The sequence below is a fragment of the Eleutherodactylus coqui genome, chromosome 4 (genome assembly GCF_035609145.1).
Source record: "Eleutherodactylus coqui strain aEleCoq1 chromosome 4, aEleCoq1.hap1, whole genome shotgun sequence".
Classification (NCBI taxonomy): domain Eukaryota; kingdom Metazoa; phylum Chordata; class Amphibia; order Anura; family Eleutherodactylidae; genus Eleutherodactylus; species Eleutherodactylus coqui.
In genome coordinates this window covers 58,618,082-58,638,072 of record NC_089840.1, presented here as the reverse complement: position 1 = coordinate 58,638,072, position 19,991 = coordinate 58,618,082, and the positions used below count along the sequence as shown (strand labels likewise).

The window sequence follows — 19,991 nt, the reverse complement described above, 5'->3', positions numbered from 1 at the left end:
GTGCAACCACATCCTTTGCATCCCCTATAGTTACGCCCCTACTGTAGAATATGTATGCGCTATATAAATAAGTGAAATAAAAGTGTGTATTCCCATTGTGCATTGGCCCCACACTAGCAGGGGCATAATTTGCACCTTGTATATTGAGATATCGAGCCATATTCCCATTATTACAATGTGGTTAGAATAGGAATGCTCACTGATTATTTTATTTTATTTTTAGGGGTCAACCAAATAATGAACATAATTAATATTCTTTGATTTTCACATTTGTTAAAAGTAGTCGTTAATGTTCTTTGAGGCATACATTTCATTCTAAATTATTTTTCCTTCCCCTTGACTAACACCTGCTGAAGACAAGATAATGCTTTGTGAAAAGATCATTTTATCTATGTTGCCTTCTAATTAGATCAGTCAGTGTCTTGTCTAGGCTAATATCTAATCAAATCTTTATTAATGTCTGCCCAGGGAAAATGCTACTTTTTGTACAAGCGGAGGAAATGAATATTTATTAGAAGGATGAAGATGACTTTGCAATAAATTTTTAACGCTCTGGGTAAAATTGAGCATAGAAAGCAATAGCTGGGGCACAGGTAGACTTTTGTATTAATGTAAGTCACCTAAAGTTTATTATATATATTAATATATGTAGTATGCTGATCTCCGTTCCTTTCCATTTTCATGGAAAGACTAGCATAACGGTGTACAGGCTTTATAAATATGCTATTTGGCCCAATTGCTATATTTTCAATGTATTTATGCTGTAAAACTAACTAAATACATTAGTTGAATGTGTCATCAATAGCTTGAAGGGTTCTTCCCATCACAGGTGGCATATCCATAAGATATGCCATAAGTGTCTGATAGATGCAGGACTCCTAAACATCTTCTCACCTGGTCAAGTGGCTCCCAGTCAACTTTATCCAGGCATAGAATAAATGGGGAGGCAGCCACAAATGTGTGCAGCTGTTTACATCCACTTCTATGTATATTAAGGAAACAGCTGAGCACCCATATTCATTCTCCATCTAGATGCAGAGGCCTGTAGCTATCTCATCAGGCAGACCAAGGGTCAATACAAACCCCCATTCTTGACATAAGTGCAGGTCCCAGAGGTGGGACCCCAATCTGTGAGACATTAATTACATTTCCTGTATCAATTTTTTTTTTTTTTGGGGGGGGGGGGCTATTCTATCATCTCCTCACCATAGATATCTATGGGCAGCATGTAATCTGATCCATCAGAGAGCTGTTAGTTTGACTTGTCTACCAAGATAGATTTTAGTAGTTTTTCAGAGCGACTTAACTGTTTAGAAGAAGTTATGGGGAAGGAACCTGATAAGTGGTGAAATAAGTTTTTCTTTCCGATAACATATATTGCAAGGTTTCTTATATTAGTTAGTAGTATTACGTATACAAATTCTAACAGGCACACGTCAAGAAGGAATATGATAATATACGGTTACCTTTATTGGAGTATTATATAATTATATTTTCTTTGTTCAGTGTGGAAAGAAAAGACCCGTTAGCTGCCTTAGCCAGAGAATATGGAGGCTCCAAGAGAAATGCTTTACTGAAATGGTGCCAAAAGAAAACTGAAGGTTATTCGGTGAGTTCTTTAAAATCCTATAACATATAATCCCAAGTAATTTAGTTACATTTATATAGTTTTTAGTCACGATATTAGAAAATCCTTTGGTGGGCCCAATCTGACACAAAATGGGCCTCAAAGGACCATCGGAAGACATTTGGAGCTGACTTTGGAGCCACTTACCACCAGGGTCTGTTTCTTATGGGTTGGTTCACTAAAAGTATCTGAGGCCTTATTGATGATATGTTCTGTGTGTTCAGGGATAACAACAAAGATTTACAATGCAATTAAAAGTCTGTGTGGATGGGTGGTTGGCCTTCAGAAACAGTGGACCGCAGGCACTTATCATGAGCAAAATCTAAATAACCATATAAAGTTCTGTTTTTCTGATATGGACATTTGTGGAGAACGTTTGTTAGATTTATTTTCATTTTTATTGATGTAAACAAGCCATTAATTATATTCTACTGCTTAGAATGGGATGCTGCTTGTGCTCCAATGTTCTGTTCTGCATGAAATACTTCTTACAGATTACAGTTAGAACACCCACATTGGACTTGTCATATACATATGCACATACTTTCCTTAAGGTCTGCACAATTTATTTTTGTCATACTGTACATTCTGTGCATTGGCCACCCACTAGTAATACTGCTAGATGTATGCAGACTTTCATTTTGGTATGTACAAGCAATCCTGGAGATCTTTAAGATAGTGAATATTTGAGAGCTGCGTAAATCTAAAAACTGAAGCTCGCAAATGTTTCATGAGATACTGTAGTTGCAATAGCAGCATGGTTTAGGCAGATCATTATTGATGGTTTGGGCAGATCATTATTGATGGTTTGGGCAGATCATTATTGATGGTTTGGGCAGATCATTATTGATGGTTTGGGCAGATCATTATTGATGGTTTGGGCAGATCATTATTGATGGTTTGGGCAGATCATTATTGATGGTTTGGGCAGATCATTATTGATGGTTTGGGCAGATCATTATTGATGGTTTGGGCAGATCATTATTGATGGTTTGGGCATCATTATTGATGGTTTGGGCAGGTCATTATTGACGGTTTGGGCAGGTCATTATTGACGGTTTGGGCAGGTCATTATTGACGGTTTGGGCAGGTCATTATTGACGGTTTGGGCAGGTCATTATTGACGGTTTGCGCAGATCAATATTGACGGTTTGGGCAGATCAATATTGACGGTTTGGGCAGATCATTATTGACGGTTTGGGCAGATCATTATTGACGGTTTGGGCAGATCATTATTGACGGTTTGGGCAGATCATTATTGATGGTTTGGGCAGATCATTATTGAATTGGGGAAATATCAAGAATGAGACGATTACTCTCTCTAAACTATTGTTCAAGGGGTCTTATAAGGCCATTCATGCTCCTCTGGGTAATATGCAAATAAGGGAGATGGAGCAATACCTCCGCAGTGCCACCTATTGGAAGGCAGCATTCATTAAAATCAATGTTAGACTCTTTATACAAGCCTTGTAACAATGACTAGGAATTGAAAGTCAAGCCAGATTCCATGTACAGACAGCTGTTTCGGGGTGTCTGCCACTCATCATATTAAAACACATCTGTGTGGCGAGCTGCATACCCAATAGCAGTCCACTTAGGTAATATTACCAGAAGACCAAGTATACTACATAAAACTTAGCTATGTCTATAAGTACCAGCGTTCTGTGTTGATTGGTAAATCCAGCCCTGGCACCATATTGTATTTCAGATCCAGTTTTGGCGCCTCTGGTCCATTAATGGACCACACTTGCATGGAAATAGCTAGGAAATACAGCAGTTGATTCTCAGCTATTTCTTTTTGTTCATGTAGAACTGTAAGAAGCACGTTGTGTTCTCAGATAAGAAATGGAATTCTGAGTAATTGGTGAATGTTGTCATCTGCTTGTAATATGTTTTTCCCCCAAAAGGATTCCGATAAGTAAATAAAAAGTATTCTAACTTGGATGGAAATTTAGAGAAAACAATTTTCTTTTCCATCCAAATCTGTATTTAGAAAAATTTGTTCTGTTGGTTACTTCATCTTGCACTGTAATGCATATTTCTCGGCTCCTGGTGTTCCTTAAAGGGAAAGTATTGTCAGAAAATGAAGAATTTTTGGTGATTATTTTTACATTTTCAGTCACAATCTACTTTAAAAAATCCTAAAATGCTTAATTTTTCACACTAACCACAGAGTCTAGTACTAGGCTGATATTTCTTGATCTTTAGGAAAATCTTTGCAGCAGTCATCTCACTAACATCACAGGCAGGATTACACTGAGAGGTAACACTTATATGTAGGTAACACAGGATCCATCATTAACAAGAGTTATAAGCTCACCATCTACTCCCCCTCCCTGCAAAATGACCTCTGTACAGGTGACAGAGCATGTCTACAACAGTCTTCCATACAAGTCACAAGTGGCTGAGTGATCACATACATAATACACATATACCTCATTTGCAGTATACATTTTCATTAAAGAGAGCCCATTTGTTAAAAAAATATATATGTTGGTGTAGTTTTGCATACTATTCCACATTAATGAAGAAGAAGAGAGGAAAATCTAGGAAAATTCCGTTTTTTAAAAATGTATGTTTTCTAGGCGGAGAATCGTTTTATGCAGCATAGTGTAGCGCACAATACGTCGGGCAGGAAACCATTGTAAGAAAAAGTGTAAAGAAACGTATACTTTTTGTTGTGGGGCACAATAGCGTAACCAACTACATTATAGTGTAGTGCAAGAAAAGAGTTGAAACACAAACCTGTGAAACGTAGACAAACACAGACAATAAGTTTCACATTTGTGTACGTTTTAACTGCCATGTAAGCGTTAAAGAATACGTATCTATACTGTTAGCATAAAATTATAAATCTTTATTGTATACAAAAAAATGTGTGAATGTTCCCAAGGCCTCATGCCCACAGCCGTGTCGGATTCCACCAGTGGAATATCGCAGGGGAATCCGACACGGCACCCCCCAGACACCCCATACTCGCCTCTCCGAATCCGCGCGAGAGTCCTGTCCGGTGAGCCGGCGCGCATACGTAGTGCAGCATATGACGGGCCAGCGCTGGGTGGTGATGAGTATTCCTGCGATACTTCCATTGTGCTCACAGCGGAAGTATTGCGGGACGGACGGCTTCCATTGACTACAATGGAAGTCGCCCGCACATTCTTCCGCGCAAAATAGAACATGCTGCGATTCTCCCCCACGAGCGGAAAATCGCAGCTGATTTCTGCTCGTGGACACCGGAGAATCATTTACTACTGCATGTCCATGGGCGGCTATTGCAGCGGAATCCGCGGCGGGTTTCTGTCCGCGGATTCCGCTGCGATAATCCGTCCGTGGGCATTGGCTCTAAGTTGTACAGGACATGAGTATCAGGACATGAGTAAGTGAAAAACATAAGTATCCAAGAGTATTACCGGCATCCTCTGTTCAGAAGAGTACCCCAAACCAGTTACTGACAGGCTGTCTGGGACCATAAACAGTCCAGCTAGCCAATCAGTCCAAAGACAGAAGGGAAATGTTCCACCCCAGCATCCAGCACCGAATGCCCACATGCACTGACAGATGCATTACATTGTCCGATGCCGATGTGCTATTGCCCTGAACCCGGAAGCTGTTGGTGTCAGCAGTGCTATAACACCATGGACAAGAGTGTCACCCTTTGGGAAACAAGGGAGATGAAACAATACCTCCACAGTGCCATCTATTGGAAGGCAGCATTCTTTCAAGTCAATGCTAGACTCCTTATACAAGTCTTGTAACAATGACTGGGAATTGAAAGCAAACCCAGATTCCATGCACAGACAGCTGTTTCGGGGTGTTTGCCCCTCATCAGTGTGCAGCAGTATTCAGGCTTTGCTAAAATAAAGCAGACACTGTTTGTAACCCTGGACCACCCCTGTAAGGTGCATACGGAAGCCTGGACAAATAAAATGATATCACTACTTGGCTTTTTACTGTATACAATGTAGAAGAAGAAAGTGTTTTTCCACTGTGATGCAGCAAATTATTTGCGGTTAAGATATAAATATTTATATTTAGTCTTGTGGTCATATTTAGCCAAACAAGTCCAAAAAATATAGAAACATCATGAAAAGCATGCGCTTCAGTGTAAGCATCTAATACATGAATGTGGATCGCACGGAAGATGATGATGTGGAGCCAGAGGCTGTAGTTTAGAGATATTTTCTGCCGGGACTGATGGACAGAGCCCACGTACAGAAGTTTCTTTAAAAAAAGAATAAGACGCTTAGGATGTTCTGTGTGAAAGTCATTACATCAGCGGCTGTGCGGAGAGTGGAAAACAGCAGCACTGATTTCCTGATGGCAGCCTTATGTCACATCCCAAGGGAAAGCTGCCTGATACAGACGTGTATCTCATCAGGTGCCGCCTCTGCTGATATACAGCAGTTGTTTTTCTATGGGCATTAAAGGGCCACACATTCAATAGATGACTATATTAAATATGTTAACAAGCAGCCACTACACAAAACTCCTGGGTGCTATCCGAGCCCTGTTGGGGTCATGCAGGAGGAGAGAGGCTCTAAAAAAAACCTAACCTTAAATCACTCATGAAGCCAACAAAGTTTGCTCTTCAGTTTACATTTGTCATAGAGGTCTAGTTACAAGACCTCATACCTACCCAATCCTATACCGTTCCAACCCCTTTTAATCCATACCCCTTTTTTAATTTTTTCTCCTTTTTTTCCCTTTCTAGTTTTTGTTCTCCTCCACCCCACCCCCCACCCCCTCCAACTCCAACTCTTCCCCAAAACTTTTCCTTTATTAAGATGCAACAAGATATATTATAAACGTTTGTTATAAAGTTAAATTGAATCCTCAGAACCGGACATATGTACCATCATACTTGAAGATCATTACTAAGGATCTTGTATCCTATTGTACCTCTATCACTGTATACCATGCATCTTTGCCTTACCCTATTTATGAAAAAAGTTAAAGGAGATGTCTCGAGGAAGCAGTTACATTTTTTTTTTGCCCAGTCCCCCCCATTAAGTACACATTACTAAGCCCCCCTGTAAATGACATTTCTAGCTGGTTCGTACTTACCGTTCCAGCGTTTCAGCAACTTATAAAAGTTTCCTCAAGATGGCCGCCGGCTCTTTCCCCGTCGCTCGCTGCAGCCCGACGTGCGCGCTCCCGAGACGCCGCCAGCTGTGTCTCCATGGCAACCGGACGCATCGCAGCCGCCGACCAGACGCCCCGCAGCCGCCGACCAGACGCCCACCGCCAGGCAGCAGGTAAGGCGCTAGCCCCCGGCTCCCCAGCGCTAGACCCTCAGCCCAGGTGAAGGCCCCGGAGCCCAGCGCTAGGTTCCGGAGCCCAGCGCTAGTTCCCCCGGCCTAGCGGCAGCCCCCCCCCGGCCTAGCGACAGCCCCCCCATCGCAGCGACAGCCCCCCCCGGCCTAGCGACAGCCCCCCCATCGCAGCGACAGCCCCCCCCCCGGCCTAGCGACAGCCCCCCCGGCGCAGCGGCAGCCCCCCCCCGGCGCAGCCCGGCGCGGCGGCAGCCCCCCCCCACAAATCACTTACCTGGGAGGCTTCTCGGGGCTGCTGGGCTGGGCTGGGCTGGGCTCCTCCGCTGGGCAGCTCGAGTTTCTGCACCTTCCTCTAACAGAGGAAGGTACAGAATGGCCGCTGCAGCGCGCTCCCGAGCAGTGACAGCTCGTCTGCGCATGCGCAGAAGAGCTGTAGCGGGGAGCACACTGAAGCGGCTCGTGCTGAATGGAGAAGACCGGACTGCGCAAGCGCGTCTAAAAAAGCAAGCTGCCGGCGAATTTAGACGGAACCATGGAGACGAGGACGCTAGCAACGGAGCAGGTAAGTGGAATAACTTCTGTATGGCTCATATTTAATGCACAATGTACATTACAAAGTGCATTAATATGGCCATACGGAAGTGTATAACCCCACTTGGTTTCGCGAGACCACCCCTTTAATAAAAACTTTTTGAAGTAAATATGTTAACAATAGATACATTTAAATTACAGATAAAATAATGATCAGCTTGTGCCCCATAATGCACCTTGAATTGTGATGCCAAGGGGTATCCACTATGGATAATTTCCTTTTGTTAGCAGGGTTCCACAATAATATATGTGTAAGCCAGAGAATCATGGGATGGGTCATGGGGCTCTACAGAAACTCTTGGCTTGGCACTCAGACAAGCTGGATGTGGCAAGGGGGCCACGAACTTCAGAAAATCATGCTTTTTCATAATATAGGGGTTCTCCTAGCTATTTATATTGATGATCTGTCCTGAGGTTATTAATAAAAAGAGCCTTATCACTGAGGTCCGTTATACAGGACCCCGACCAATCAGCTGTTTCGGTGCCTCCTATCACCGGCAAAACGCAGGGTACGGAGAGGAAACTTTGACCCCTGGGTAGTGGCTAGTGCTGATAATTGCAGGCACAGTTTCCATTAAAATCAATGAGAGCTGTGCCTGCAATTACCAGCACCACCCACTACACAGGGGTCAAAGTTATTTACTTCCAGTCTGTACCCTGTGGTTTTTACCCAAGCGGTGGACCCCAGCTAATCAGCTATTGATGACCTTTCTTAAAAATAGGTCATCAATTAAAAAATTGCCCCAAACCCCCATTTAAGTGTCCTTTGGGGTAAGCTATGGCAGCTCTCTTATGTGAGCAACTCGCCCAACTGCCCTACCAGAACGTTGCTTCCAGCCATTACAGATTTGTATTCTCATTTTCTTAAAGGGAAACACACTTTATACAAAAAGCACCAATTCTTGCAAAAGTAGGGGATTATGACCCAGTATGCTCATACATGTCCTCAACAAGTATGGACACTCCATATTTGGCTGACCTGCGTGTGCTGACCCTTAGAAATGGATCACAGGTTATGCTATTGCTGGGACCCCCAATGAGTAATCTGTCTGAGAACCTGGGAAGAAGTGCTCAATTCTCCTGCAGGAGAAATAAAGCATTGCATAGCTTCCAACATGCTGCATTGGGTTCTACATAGGTGACCTCCTTTATTTAGTAATAATATTGTTATATTTACATTATCCCATTATTATACTAACAAAACCCTCAACAGGCCGCAATTCACATCACAACCACTAGGTGGCCACATATAGACAAATATAGCATATACATTCCCTGACAGAGTAGCATGAAATTATAGTTTTTTTTCAAACCTGATGCTATTCATCTCGGGATATGTTGAGCCAATAGGAAAGGTAAGGATAGACACATCTATAGGTTTAATAACTGATTTCTACTCTCCCAGTAGATAGCAGCAATGTATGGATTTAATTTATTTTCCTTTAATAGAGGTCTTTCTCCTTATATGTGCACTATTCATTATGTTATATTTAATGCTCTTTATATATTGGATGTCTTGTATTGAATCGTTCTTTATTTCTGTAATCTTATAACAGAGAAGTCTGAAATGAAAAGGTATTAACCCTTTCCAATCCAATTTGTATCCTGGTTTTTCTAGGGGGCTTACTCTTTTTCTGTCGTTATACAACGGCGCTATCTGCTGGCTAAAGCCAGTACTGCATGAGGTGACACATTGGATAGGCTCCGACAGCAGAGAGGCTGGCAATATACAGTAAGAGAACCCCGACGGACGTCTTCCAACATCAGAGCTGTACAGCCTTAATTCATAATGTCTTCAGAGGTCAGACAGTGGATTGGAAAGGGTTAAGAGAAATTGGTGTCAGAGTTATCTAGCAGTAGTATATTTCCTTCTACCCAATGAAAATCCATGCACTCTCGGGCAACCATGCATGTGTATGGGGCAGTTGGGATCGATAGCAGTCATCCTAATGAGTGTTTACCCAACAGGTATCTGAAGTGTATAGACAGCAGCTTCCATCGGACTCACCAATAGGGAGTGTGAGCACTAAAAGTTTCTAGGGCAGCATAAACTGTAAATACGGCCTTGTTTGTAGATGTTAGCCAGCCAACTATCACAGCCCAAAAGCTCACTTTCTATATTCCATTTTTATCTGCACAGGAGTTACTGTAAAAGCTTGTTTATTTTATGTTTTGTACATTCTCTACAAGAGGAATTCCCGTTGTAGCAGGTATCATGGCTATAATGCCTACCAACATCTGTTCAACACCACATTGTAATGTCTAAATTCAAAGTGTAATAATGTAACAAATGATGTTACATTATTTGGATCATGACACTTTTGCCGTTGTGGCCACCAGATGGCGCTGCATTAATGTAAATATTACCATCTGGCAGCACATCCCAAGAATTACTGTTAGGCCGATTGGTACCGCTTACCAGGGCAGCAGACCAGTTTATAGCATTGGTAATGGGACTTCCATCATTCATAGACCTCCACTATTCCATCCCAGGCACTTACAACCTGCTTTAAACCTCCTCTTTAAATGTGTCAACTGTATGCCAAAAAGAAGTAGCTTGTGACTGTGCCTATAAAATAAAATTCAAACATATTAAAGTTTTTCTAATAGCAACAATGCCACTTTGCTCATAGGAAGTAATGGAATTCATATTGTGACTACAACTTTTATCTGACTCTCATGCAATGTTATCTATTAGTATGGTAGTTAATTGTACAATTCAAGTGTGACTTGCACTAGGAGTAGGGGTTGAAAAAAGTTGTTTACAAACTGCATATAAGGCAAATATCCATATACTACCCTGAACCAATTTTAATGAAAGAGTTGAAAACGCCAGTTATTAGATTTGTTTTGCATCTCCTATAGATATGCCAAAAATAGTTATGAAAATGTTTTGTGCATGAAAAATCAATACACACATATAGTATCTTACTAAGTCCCTGAAAAAAACAAATGCACATATCTTTTTTTTGTGCATTGAGTTTTCCTTCTCGTGCATTTAGAAAGCCTCTTACTTGGTTTGCAGCCTATTCTACACTTAAAGGGGTTTTCCAGAAAAAATGCTATTGATGACCTATCCTCAGGATAGGTCATCAATAGTTGATCGGCCGGGATTTATCAGTCGGGACCTTGCAGTGTTGAGCGGGCGCAAGCTGTCAACGCTGCATTAACATAGAGGTTGGAGTGGAAGCCTCCGCGCCGACCTCTGTGTAGTGGCCGGCGCTTGTAACTGCAGGCACGGCTCTCATTGAAATCAATGGGAGCCGTGCCTGCAGTTACAAACACCGGCCACTACGTGGGAGGTCAGCGTGGAGACTTCCACTCCAAATACACAGAGATCGGAGTGGAAGCCTCTGCTCTGACCTTTTAGTGTAGCCGTGCTGGTAACTGCAGGCAAGGCTCCCATTGATTCCAATTACAGTTACAAATGCAGTTACAAGTGCTGGCCACTACACAGAGGTCGCGCGGAGGCTTCCGCACTGACCTCAGTATTATTGCGGCGCTGTCATCATGCGCCTGCTCAGTTGATCAGTTGGGGTCCAGAGCAACGGACCCTAATCGATCAACTATTGATGACCTTTCCTGAGGATAGGAAATAAATCGTATTTCCCTGGAAAACCTTTTTGTTTCTGGCTGGGGGTTTTCCCAGCATTGATCAACTGGTCTCTCTCATGAATGTACACAAACTCCGCTCCCCCTCCCCTCTCTTCTTTCAGAGGATGTATAGCATAACCACGCTCACTTAATACTACACAGTTATCTGCTCTTCTATCTCATCCTCTCTCTGAGTAGCCTCTGGTCCCATTCCCCCTCACAGCAGAAAATTCACCTGGAGTAAATTAGAACCCTCTGTAATAGTAGCTTTCTCTGCTCACTGTGCTGATCTCCTCCACCATCTCCCACACTGTCATACAGGCCTCTGTAAGCTCAGTGGAAAGGCAGTGAATGCACCTTCACAACAGGGGTGCAGGCTAGAGAAGGAGATGTCAGATTTCAGTTCTCCAGTCTGCAACACCTTGTAAAACAATGCAAGCTTAAAAATCAAACAATTAGAAATTTGTAATAAAAATGGTTATGGTGCTGTTAGGGAATGTGACAGGGAGCCAGGTGATGTATTATTTATACTCGCCCACTTCAGTGATCCAGCAGTGTACCCTTCTGAAGTCGGCACAGCACGAAAATCTGACTCTTTTCAGAGTCCTGTGCGCACTCTCTCCCATAAACTTGTATAGGAGAGTATGGGACTCTCAGCCAGATTTCTGTGCCACATGGTGGCTTCAGTCGGGTACACTGCTGGATTACGGGAATGGGTGAGTATAAATAATACATCACCCGACTCCGTCACGTCCCCTAACAGAACCATAATTTTAGTTTATGGTCCTATGGGAATGTGACAGGTTCCCTTTAAGCATTGTGAAACATAATTGCATACTTCCGTGCATTACTTAATGTAGCGCTGTTATCTTTTTATAGCAGCTGCAATCCATCTGGTACTACTGTACATTCCAAAAACCCATTCATTGCACAGGGAAGACTTGACCTGCCAACAAACTTACTAATAGTCTAGCATCATAGATGGAAACCAAGAGCATTTCTGCAATAAGGGTTCTCTTAGATCTGTCCAGTGTTACAGGACGGCAGCAGTCCAAGTTGACAATTTCAGCACACCGACTTGACTGTCTAATGTGTATGGGGTGTCCTGACTTTCTCTCTAGATGGCAGATGCTGGAAAAAGAAGGATCGGGCATATTGGCTTTCAGCATGTCTGATCCTTCATTCCTGTATGTGGGAGGCTGCTGCCATAGAAGTCGGGCAGCAGCTTATTTCCCTCTTCCCATTGGAAACGCATGTACAAGCGTTTAAACCAAGCATACGTGTACTATATAGAAAGGCAAGTCTTGAGGAACAGCTGTCAACTGAAGGAGTGTGCAAGAGGAATAGCTGTTGGCTGAATGAGCATTTTGTCAACAGCTATCTGAAATATATGGGTAGCATTGGGGATGTCTACTGTTCCTAAAATCAACCAGCAGAATTGTGTATGCAGCGCTGGGCAGAAGTAATGCCATGTATCTACTGTACTGTAAAGTGGTCTTCAGGTGTGAACATACACTTTGGGTTATTTGACTGTGGTGGGTGTTTTATGTCACACCTAATACACTCTTTTGTGTTTTTTAATAATGGGATCTGTTTCAATATAAGAATTTGCCTGAGGAATGAAATCGTAAAGTCCTTTAAATGAGAATCCCTGCACTGGAGAATATGTCAAACTAATGTAAGACATATTGGCAAAGCCAAAGTTGGCAGGGGTCAGCAGCCAAGGAATGTACGGACTGTGCCTGTCCCTTCACAGATAAATAGCCCAGCAGAGGATGAGTTTCCCGCTCTGTATTATCTGAAGGGAGAAAGAATGTGGATTAAAGTTGTACAATCCAGAGCGGAAATTATTCTCATGTTATCCAGTTTTGGGCTTTTCTGTTTTTGTAGTCACAACATCCTGCCTGAAAAAGCTGCGCCTCTTCCATTTTATTGCTGTACCAAATATATTCAATATCACATGTTTCGTCTTTTAGCATGTCTATATAATTACAAATGAAATAAAATTGTAGTGGATCGTGCTCATAAGAGTGCAGTCTTATCTATTGGTTGTGACCCACTGACATTGCTGAGGCACAGGATATCTCATGCCTTATTGGGGTTACTAGCTCATGGTGGAAAGTACAGTTTTCTACAAAATAACCCTATGCACTATATGTGAAGCACGTAAGGATTGAGGAACTGAATCAGGAGGTCCCATGTAGTGACCCATGACCTGCCATACTGCATATTATTCTACACCCTCAATTGTTTTTGCAACTATTTTAGCACGATTACTTAAGAATAGACATTCAAGAGGAAACCCAGTGCGATTAGGAAAGCTGAGGATGGAAGAGAAAAGTTTAATAGGGCAGAAAAACAGTCTGTGGGCCAGATTGTCAAGTTACATTATCCTACCAAAAGAATTTGGACACCCCTATCAGTAGAATAGATTATGTCATGGTACATAAGGCGCAGACCCTTGGAGGTGCCAGCTATAGTTTGTAATGGAAGCTGCACGCTATTGGATATATCGGTTATACTGCTGCACACAAGCCATCCATCATAAAGCGCAATACCAAGACCAAGAGATAGCTCTAAAAGGCTAGTGATTCTTAGTGGGCGTCATCTTGGGTTCAATGCATAATTTATCATTCATATGAATCTATAAGTAGTCATGACAGATTGTTTTTTGCATCATAATGAAACAGAAGGGATGGTTTGGTCCTAGAGGGCCTCCTGATCATGTCCCCTAGTGCATTTTCCTACTAGTGATCATGGGTCTGCATCTGTTGAAAGCAGCCTTGCAAGCCATATGTGATCATCTATAAATAAAAAATGCAAGCTTAGCAGGATATGCAACACTGACTGCAGTAACTTTGATGCATACTGTTCAAAGTCAACAGCTACCAGACTTTTTTCTGAATAGTTGGCACATTATAGTTAATCCACGTTTCAGATTTTTGCAAAAATTCCTAACCTAAAAGCTGTCCCATATATTTGGATGGGGTTGTTTCAGTTGATTGTCTTTTCATTAGTCAAGCCTTAATGATCAGGGTAACTAGTAATAAAGGTTGCCACCAAATCTTGGTTAAAAATGGTCCGACTGCCATGTACAATGGTTCTGAATTTGCAGGCAATTAGAGGTTCTGGAATCCAGCTGCGGGTTAGAGTTTGGTTCATCACACTTGTATTGTTATTCTACCCAGGACTGTGACTATAACAAGAGGGTATCATCTACATCTAGAGGAAAGAAAGTTTCTAAACCAACATTGAGGGGGGTTCTTTACTGTAAGAGCAGTGAGACTGTGGAACTCTGCCTGACGTGATGATGGCAAAATTCGATAAAAGAGTACAAGAGGTGCCTGGATGTCTTTCTTGAGTGTTACAATATTACATGTTATAGTCACTGATTACTTCAGAAGGGTTGATGATCCAGGGATTTATTCTGATTGCCAGATTTGGAGCCAGGAAGGATTTTTTCCCCCTAAAATGATGGAAATTGGCTTCTACCTCATGCTGGTTTTTGCCTTCCTCTGGATCAACATTGCAGGATAATAGGCTGAGCTAGATGGACCTATGTCTTTTTTTTTTTAGCCTTACCCACTATGCTGCTGTGTTATTATACTGTTGGAAAGGCTTAGCAGGTTGCATGAAAGCTAATTTGTCTTAATCCTTGGGAACAGTTAATTAAATCATCACTTCCTTTCTGGCAAATCGACAATTATCATGGATCTTGCTACCATTAAGATTGCTAACAAGCATCAACTGTAACTAGTAAATCCACTCTAACCTGTAAATCCGTCATGAAGCCATAGGAAGTGGATGTTAATGTCACACGCTACTGTATACTGTGGAGTATATGACTTAGAGCTTAAAGGGGTTGTCTCGAGGAAGCAGTGAATTTTTTTTTTGCCCAGTCCCCCTAATTAAGCATACATTACTAAGCCCCCCTGTAAATGACTTTTCTAGCTGGTTTGTACTTACAGTTCCAGCGTTTCAGCAACTTATAAAAATTTTCCCAAGATGGCCGCCAGCTCTTTTCCCATCGCTTGCTGTAGCCCGACGTGCGCGCTCCCGAGACGCTACCAGCTGTGTCTCCCTGACAACCAGACGCCCCGCAGCCGCCGACCGGACCCCTGGATTGAACACGGCCGACCAGTCACCCACCGCCAGGCAGCAGGTAACCGGCGCAGCCCCCCCCCCATCGCAGCGACAGCCCCCCCGGCGCAGCGACAGCCCCCCCATCGCAGCGGCAGCCCCCCCCCGGCATAGCGGCAGCCCCCCCATCCCAGCGGCAGCCCCCCCATCCCAGCGACAGCCCCCCCATCGCAGCGACAGCCCCCCCCGGCACAGCGACAGCCCCCCCATCGCAGCGACAGCCCCCCCATCGCAGCGGCAGCCCCCCCATCGCAGCGGCAGCCCCCCCCGGCGCAGCGACAGCCCCCCCATCGCAGCGACAGCCCCCCCATCGCAGCGACAGCCCCCCCGGCGCAGCGACAGCCCCCCCAGCGCAGCGACAGCCCCCCCATCGCAGCGGCAGCCCCCCCATCACAGCGGCAGCCCCCCCCCCCCCCCCCGGCGCAGCGGCAGCCCCCCCGGCCCATCACTTACCTGGGCGGCAGGACGGCGGGACAGCTGGGCGGCTTCTTGGGACAGCTGGGCGGCTCTGCACCTTCCTCTAACAGAGGATGGTACAGAATGGCCGCTCCAGCGCGCTCCCGAGCAGTGACAGCTCGTCTGCGCATGCGCAGAAGAGCTGTAGCGGGGAGCACACTGAAGCGGCTCGTGCTGAAAGGAGAAGAACGGACTGCGCAAGCGCGTCTAAAAAAGCAAACTGCCAGCGAATTTAGACGGAACCATGGAGACGACGCTAGCAACGGAGCAGGTAAGTGAATAACTTCTGTATGGCTCATATTTAATGCACAATGTACATTACAAAGTGCATTAATATGGCCATACAGAAGTGTATAACCCCACTTGATTTCGCGAGACAACCCCTTTAATGTCTTATTTAAATGTGTCATCATGTTACTGAGGGTATAATATGTGTGAACGTTTCCATTTCATAGAGGTTGGTCTCCAATTCAACACCCCCCTCCATGAATCAGAATGAAGGTGCTGGACAGCCTTTCATTTGAATGGCGCCTTACAACACTATGTGTCCCCATCATTGCAGGGGAAATTAGTGGCCAAACATGTCTTTCACCAGTGATAACGACTGATTGCCGAGGGTTAGAGAAGCCGACTTGTCAAACTTTAGTCTCCTTTTGACATGGTTTCCTTTTCTTTACTTTTGTAGGATTAAAAAGCATAGTTGACTGTTCTATGCTCTCCTTCAAAAATAACAGAAACTAACATAAACCATGAGTTTGACAAGTTGCCTTCTCTAACCCCTAGTAATCATTAGTTATCACCAGGGGAAAGCCACTTTTGGCCACAAATTTACCCTGAGTAATTCACAAAGTCAGTGCTTCCATTCATGATTCTGTCTGAATACCATTTTTAGCAATTCAGATGTGCCCCCATAACAGCAACCATTGACTCTGTTCCGAATACAATGTGAACCTAACCTTGGTAACATAATATGTTAAGCCGAAAAAAGACATGTCCATTTAGTTTAGCCTATCCACCCCCCAATGTTGATCTAGAAGAAGGCAAAAAATCCAATGAGGAAGAAGCCAATTTTGCTCAATTAAGGGAAAAAATTCCTTCCTGGCTCCAAGTCTGGCAATCAAAATAATCCCTCCATCAACAACCCTTCTGAAGTAACTAGTGACTATAACCTTTGGACCCATTTACATGGCGGCATTTTGGTCAGTATTTTGCATTAGTATTTGAAAGGCAAAATCAGGAGTGAATCCATAATATGGAAATAGGGCAAACTTTCTATTATACAGTCTCTCTGTTGGTTCCATTCCTAGTTTCGGCCTTCAAATAATGATGCAAAATACTGAACAGAATACTGCTGTCTGATTGGGATCTTACACAGTTAACATGACTAGAGATGAGCGAGCACCCAAATGCTCGGGTCCGTGTTATTCAAGTCGAGCTTTTCGTAAAATTCGAGAGCTCTATTTGAGTAACGAACACCATTGACTACAATGGGAGACTCGAGCATTTTTGTATGTGGGACGCCGGGTGCCGAGCTTTTTTTTTTTTTCCCTGGTTCGTGTTTTCTGTCTCTCTCTCATAACGAGCACCATCGAGTACGCTAATACTTGAACGAGCATCAAGCTCGACAGAGTATGTTCGCTCAACTCTAATCATGACCCATTTGAAAATTTGGGAAAAAAACTTCTACAATATCATAACTTAATTATTTCTCCTTTTTTCTCTTCTTCATTCTATTCTACCTCTTCTTCATCCCATCCCCCTTCTTCTTCATCCTATTCCCCTTCTCCTTCATCCTATTCCCCCTCTTCTTCATCCTATTCCCCCTCTTCTTCATCCTATTCCCCCTCTTCTTCATCCTATTCCCCCTCTTCTTCATCCTATTCCCCCTCTTCTTCATCCTATTCCCCTTCTTTTTCATCCTATTCCCCTTCTTTTTCATCCTATTCTCCTTCTCCTTCGTCCTATTCCCCCTCTTCTTCGTCCTATTCCCCCTCTTCTTCGTCCTATTCCCCCTCTTCTTCGTCCTATTCCCCCTCTTCTTCGTCCTAAAGAACAATGTTTGCCCATTGAATTCAATGGAGCCGGCAATACAGCCGGCTGTATTGAAAGCAATGGGCTGCCGGCGATCGCGGGATGAATTGTCGGGAAGGGCTTAAGTATGTAAGCCCTTCCCTGCAATTCATCCAGAAATGTGTAAAAATAAAAAAAATATATACTCACCTTGTCCCGGAAGACGGAGTTCAGCGCGGCCGGCCTGCAGTGGGTGTGAGTGAGAGCTGCCCCTGATTGGCTCAAAAGTTCGTTCATATCTGCCCGTTACAAATACTTTAGGCAATAAACATTTACATTGTCGTGGCTGAAAATCCCATAGCTTTGTTTTCAACCACAACAAGTGACACACTGGATATTTCCATTTCGCCACAAAACAAACCCATAAAATACTTTGTTTCAATGTTGATATTCCCACCAGATTGTATAAAGCCATTTGTTGTGTACTACGAGCATCATGAGCACTGTTCTTAATTTAGCTAATGGTAATTGAGCAATTGTGAGTGTTCTTGGCAGTTGTTCTTAGAAGCAGTTCTAAATGCTGGCTCATACTGGAAAATCCAGCTTGACAACGCATAACCCCGGGCCTGTTCTTTTAGTTCTACAATATCTCCTATAACCTTACACAGAGTTTATGCTGGAGTTACAGCTACTGTGCAATACTTAAGCCGCTTTCACACGGCTGAGAAAATCGTGCGATTTGTGCGTTGAGACACAAAATCTCGGACGAATATGAGCCCCATTCTTTTGTTCAGGGCAGGCAACGCAACTTAAGAAATGGTGTCCAGGCGATAGGTTAGAGCAGGCAGCAAGCATATAGCAAAGTGCAGAAACATAGCTGGGGTCATGAATTACAGAAGTCAGATAGGTCAGGAAGCAAGCAGAGGTCAGAACACAACAAATAGGTGCTTGGCCACAATGGATGGAACCAATTGTTTAGGCATTCTCCATAGGGGGAGGATGCCTTGTATAGCCAGGGGTGAATGGTGATTGAAGCAGGACTGGTTTAGAGAACGTGAACTGGCCCTTTTAAGAGGGGGTGGGAGCACATGCAAGCCCTACGGGCATAGAACAGGGGACTAGCTGTGGAGTGAGTTGCAGCATGCACCACATGGATGACAACGGTGCCCAACCACGGCCCCAACAGCAGATGAACAGGAAGGGTAGTGGAATACCGTGGCAAAAATCAAACATGTGCATATTTAGACGTGTTCAATCCACAGGATGTGATGGCATATGATGCTGTTAGGAATGAATTTAAGATTGGTGATGACACTAGGCAAACAATTTGGTAGAGGCTCCCATCACACCTCTGAGAACCCAATCCCCTATTCCATCCACATAAAAGCATGCCTCACAACAGTTCTGGATCTAGTGGTACAGTCCTGGATTTCAGGCACTGTCTCAGGAGGCATATCACATGACCTGATTTTAACTGTATCTGTATCCTTAGAATGCAGATGCAGTGGTATAGAATGGTGGAGCCGGAACCCATCAGCTCTCGACTCCACAGTTCATCTTGTAACTCATGTTGTCTGCAGTGTGTATATGCTCACGATGACATGAGTGTGCAAATACACTGAGAGTCTCATAGCTTCTGGAATAGGATGGAGAGGTAGCCACAGCCCAGCACACCCTCACATTGGCCTGAGAAGACTGCCACTCAACTGCCTAGACCAGCAGAGCAGATAGATCTAGGTGGTCATCGTGACTCAACTGTGTCCTTTCCTGTTCAGCTTGGCTAGGGCAGTGGGTGAGGGGTCCAAGGAGGGGGAGGAGAAGGTGCTTCTAAAGTTATTCTCTATCCTCTGCATAAGGAATAACTCTAGAGTTTGAGATAACTACTTTAACCAAGCCTAGCTTGGCCATTTCAAACAGAAATATTTCGCTATTATCTAGTCTCATACAGAAAATCTGTGGTCTACTCCTATCTCATGTGTCGTAATGCAGCCATACCTAGATCAAGAGGTCACACAAGGTCTGATGTGTTTAGATCATCAGATAACCTATTAGGTCATTTATGTCCTAGTCTCCCAACAGAACAAATTGCACTTTGGAGTAATTTTGCTCCTAAATACATATCGTTAGGTGGTCTACTTACAGATGTGTAGTAATAAAGGTAATACAGAAAATGCAAATGTCTCATCAAAAAAAAATATCTATGAAACTTTTGGTAATTTTAGTTGTTTAATAATTTTACACAGAAAATAAAGATAAGTGATCTGTGCTCCTCTCGTAGATTCTGAATGAACGGTAGCTGG

General features: G+C 43.5%; 1 protein-coding gene across 2 annotated transcripts in view; it reads left to right on the top strand.

Moving 5' to 3' along the window:
* The window catches only part of SPECC1 (sperm antigen with calponin homology and coiled-coil domains 1), a 234,889-nt gene that overhangs the window by 190,074 nt on the left and 24,824 nt on the right, over window positions 1-19,991 (top strand). For both annotated transcript variants that reach the window (XM_066599531.1, XM_066599532.1), the window contains one exon: window positions 1,507-1,609. In XM_066599531.1, the coding sequence (XP_066455628.1) occupies window positions 1,507-1,609 (103 nt within the window). The remainder of the gene's footprint in view (window positions 1-1,506; window positions 1,610-19,991) is intronic.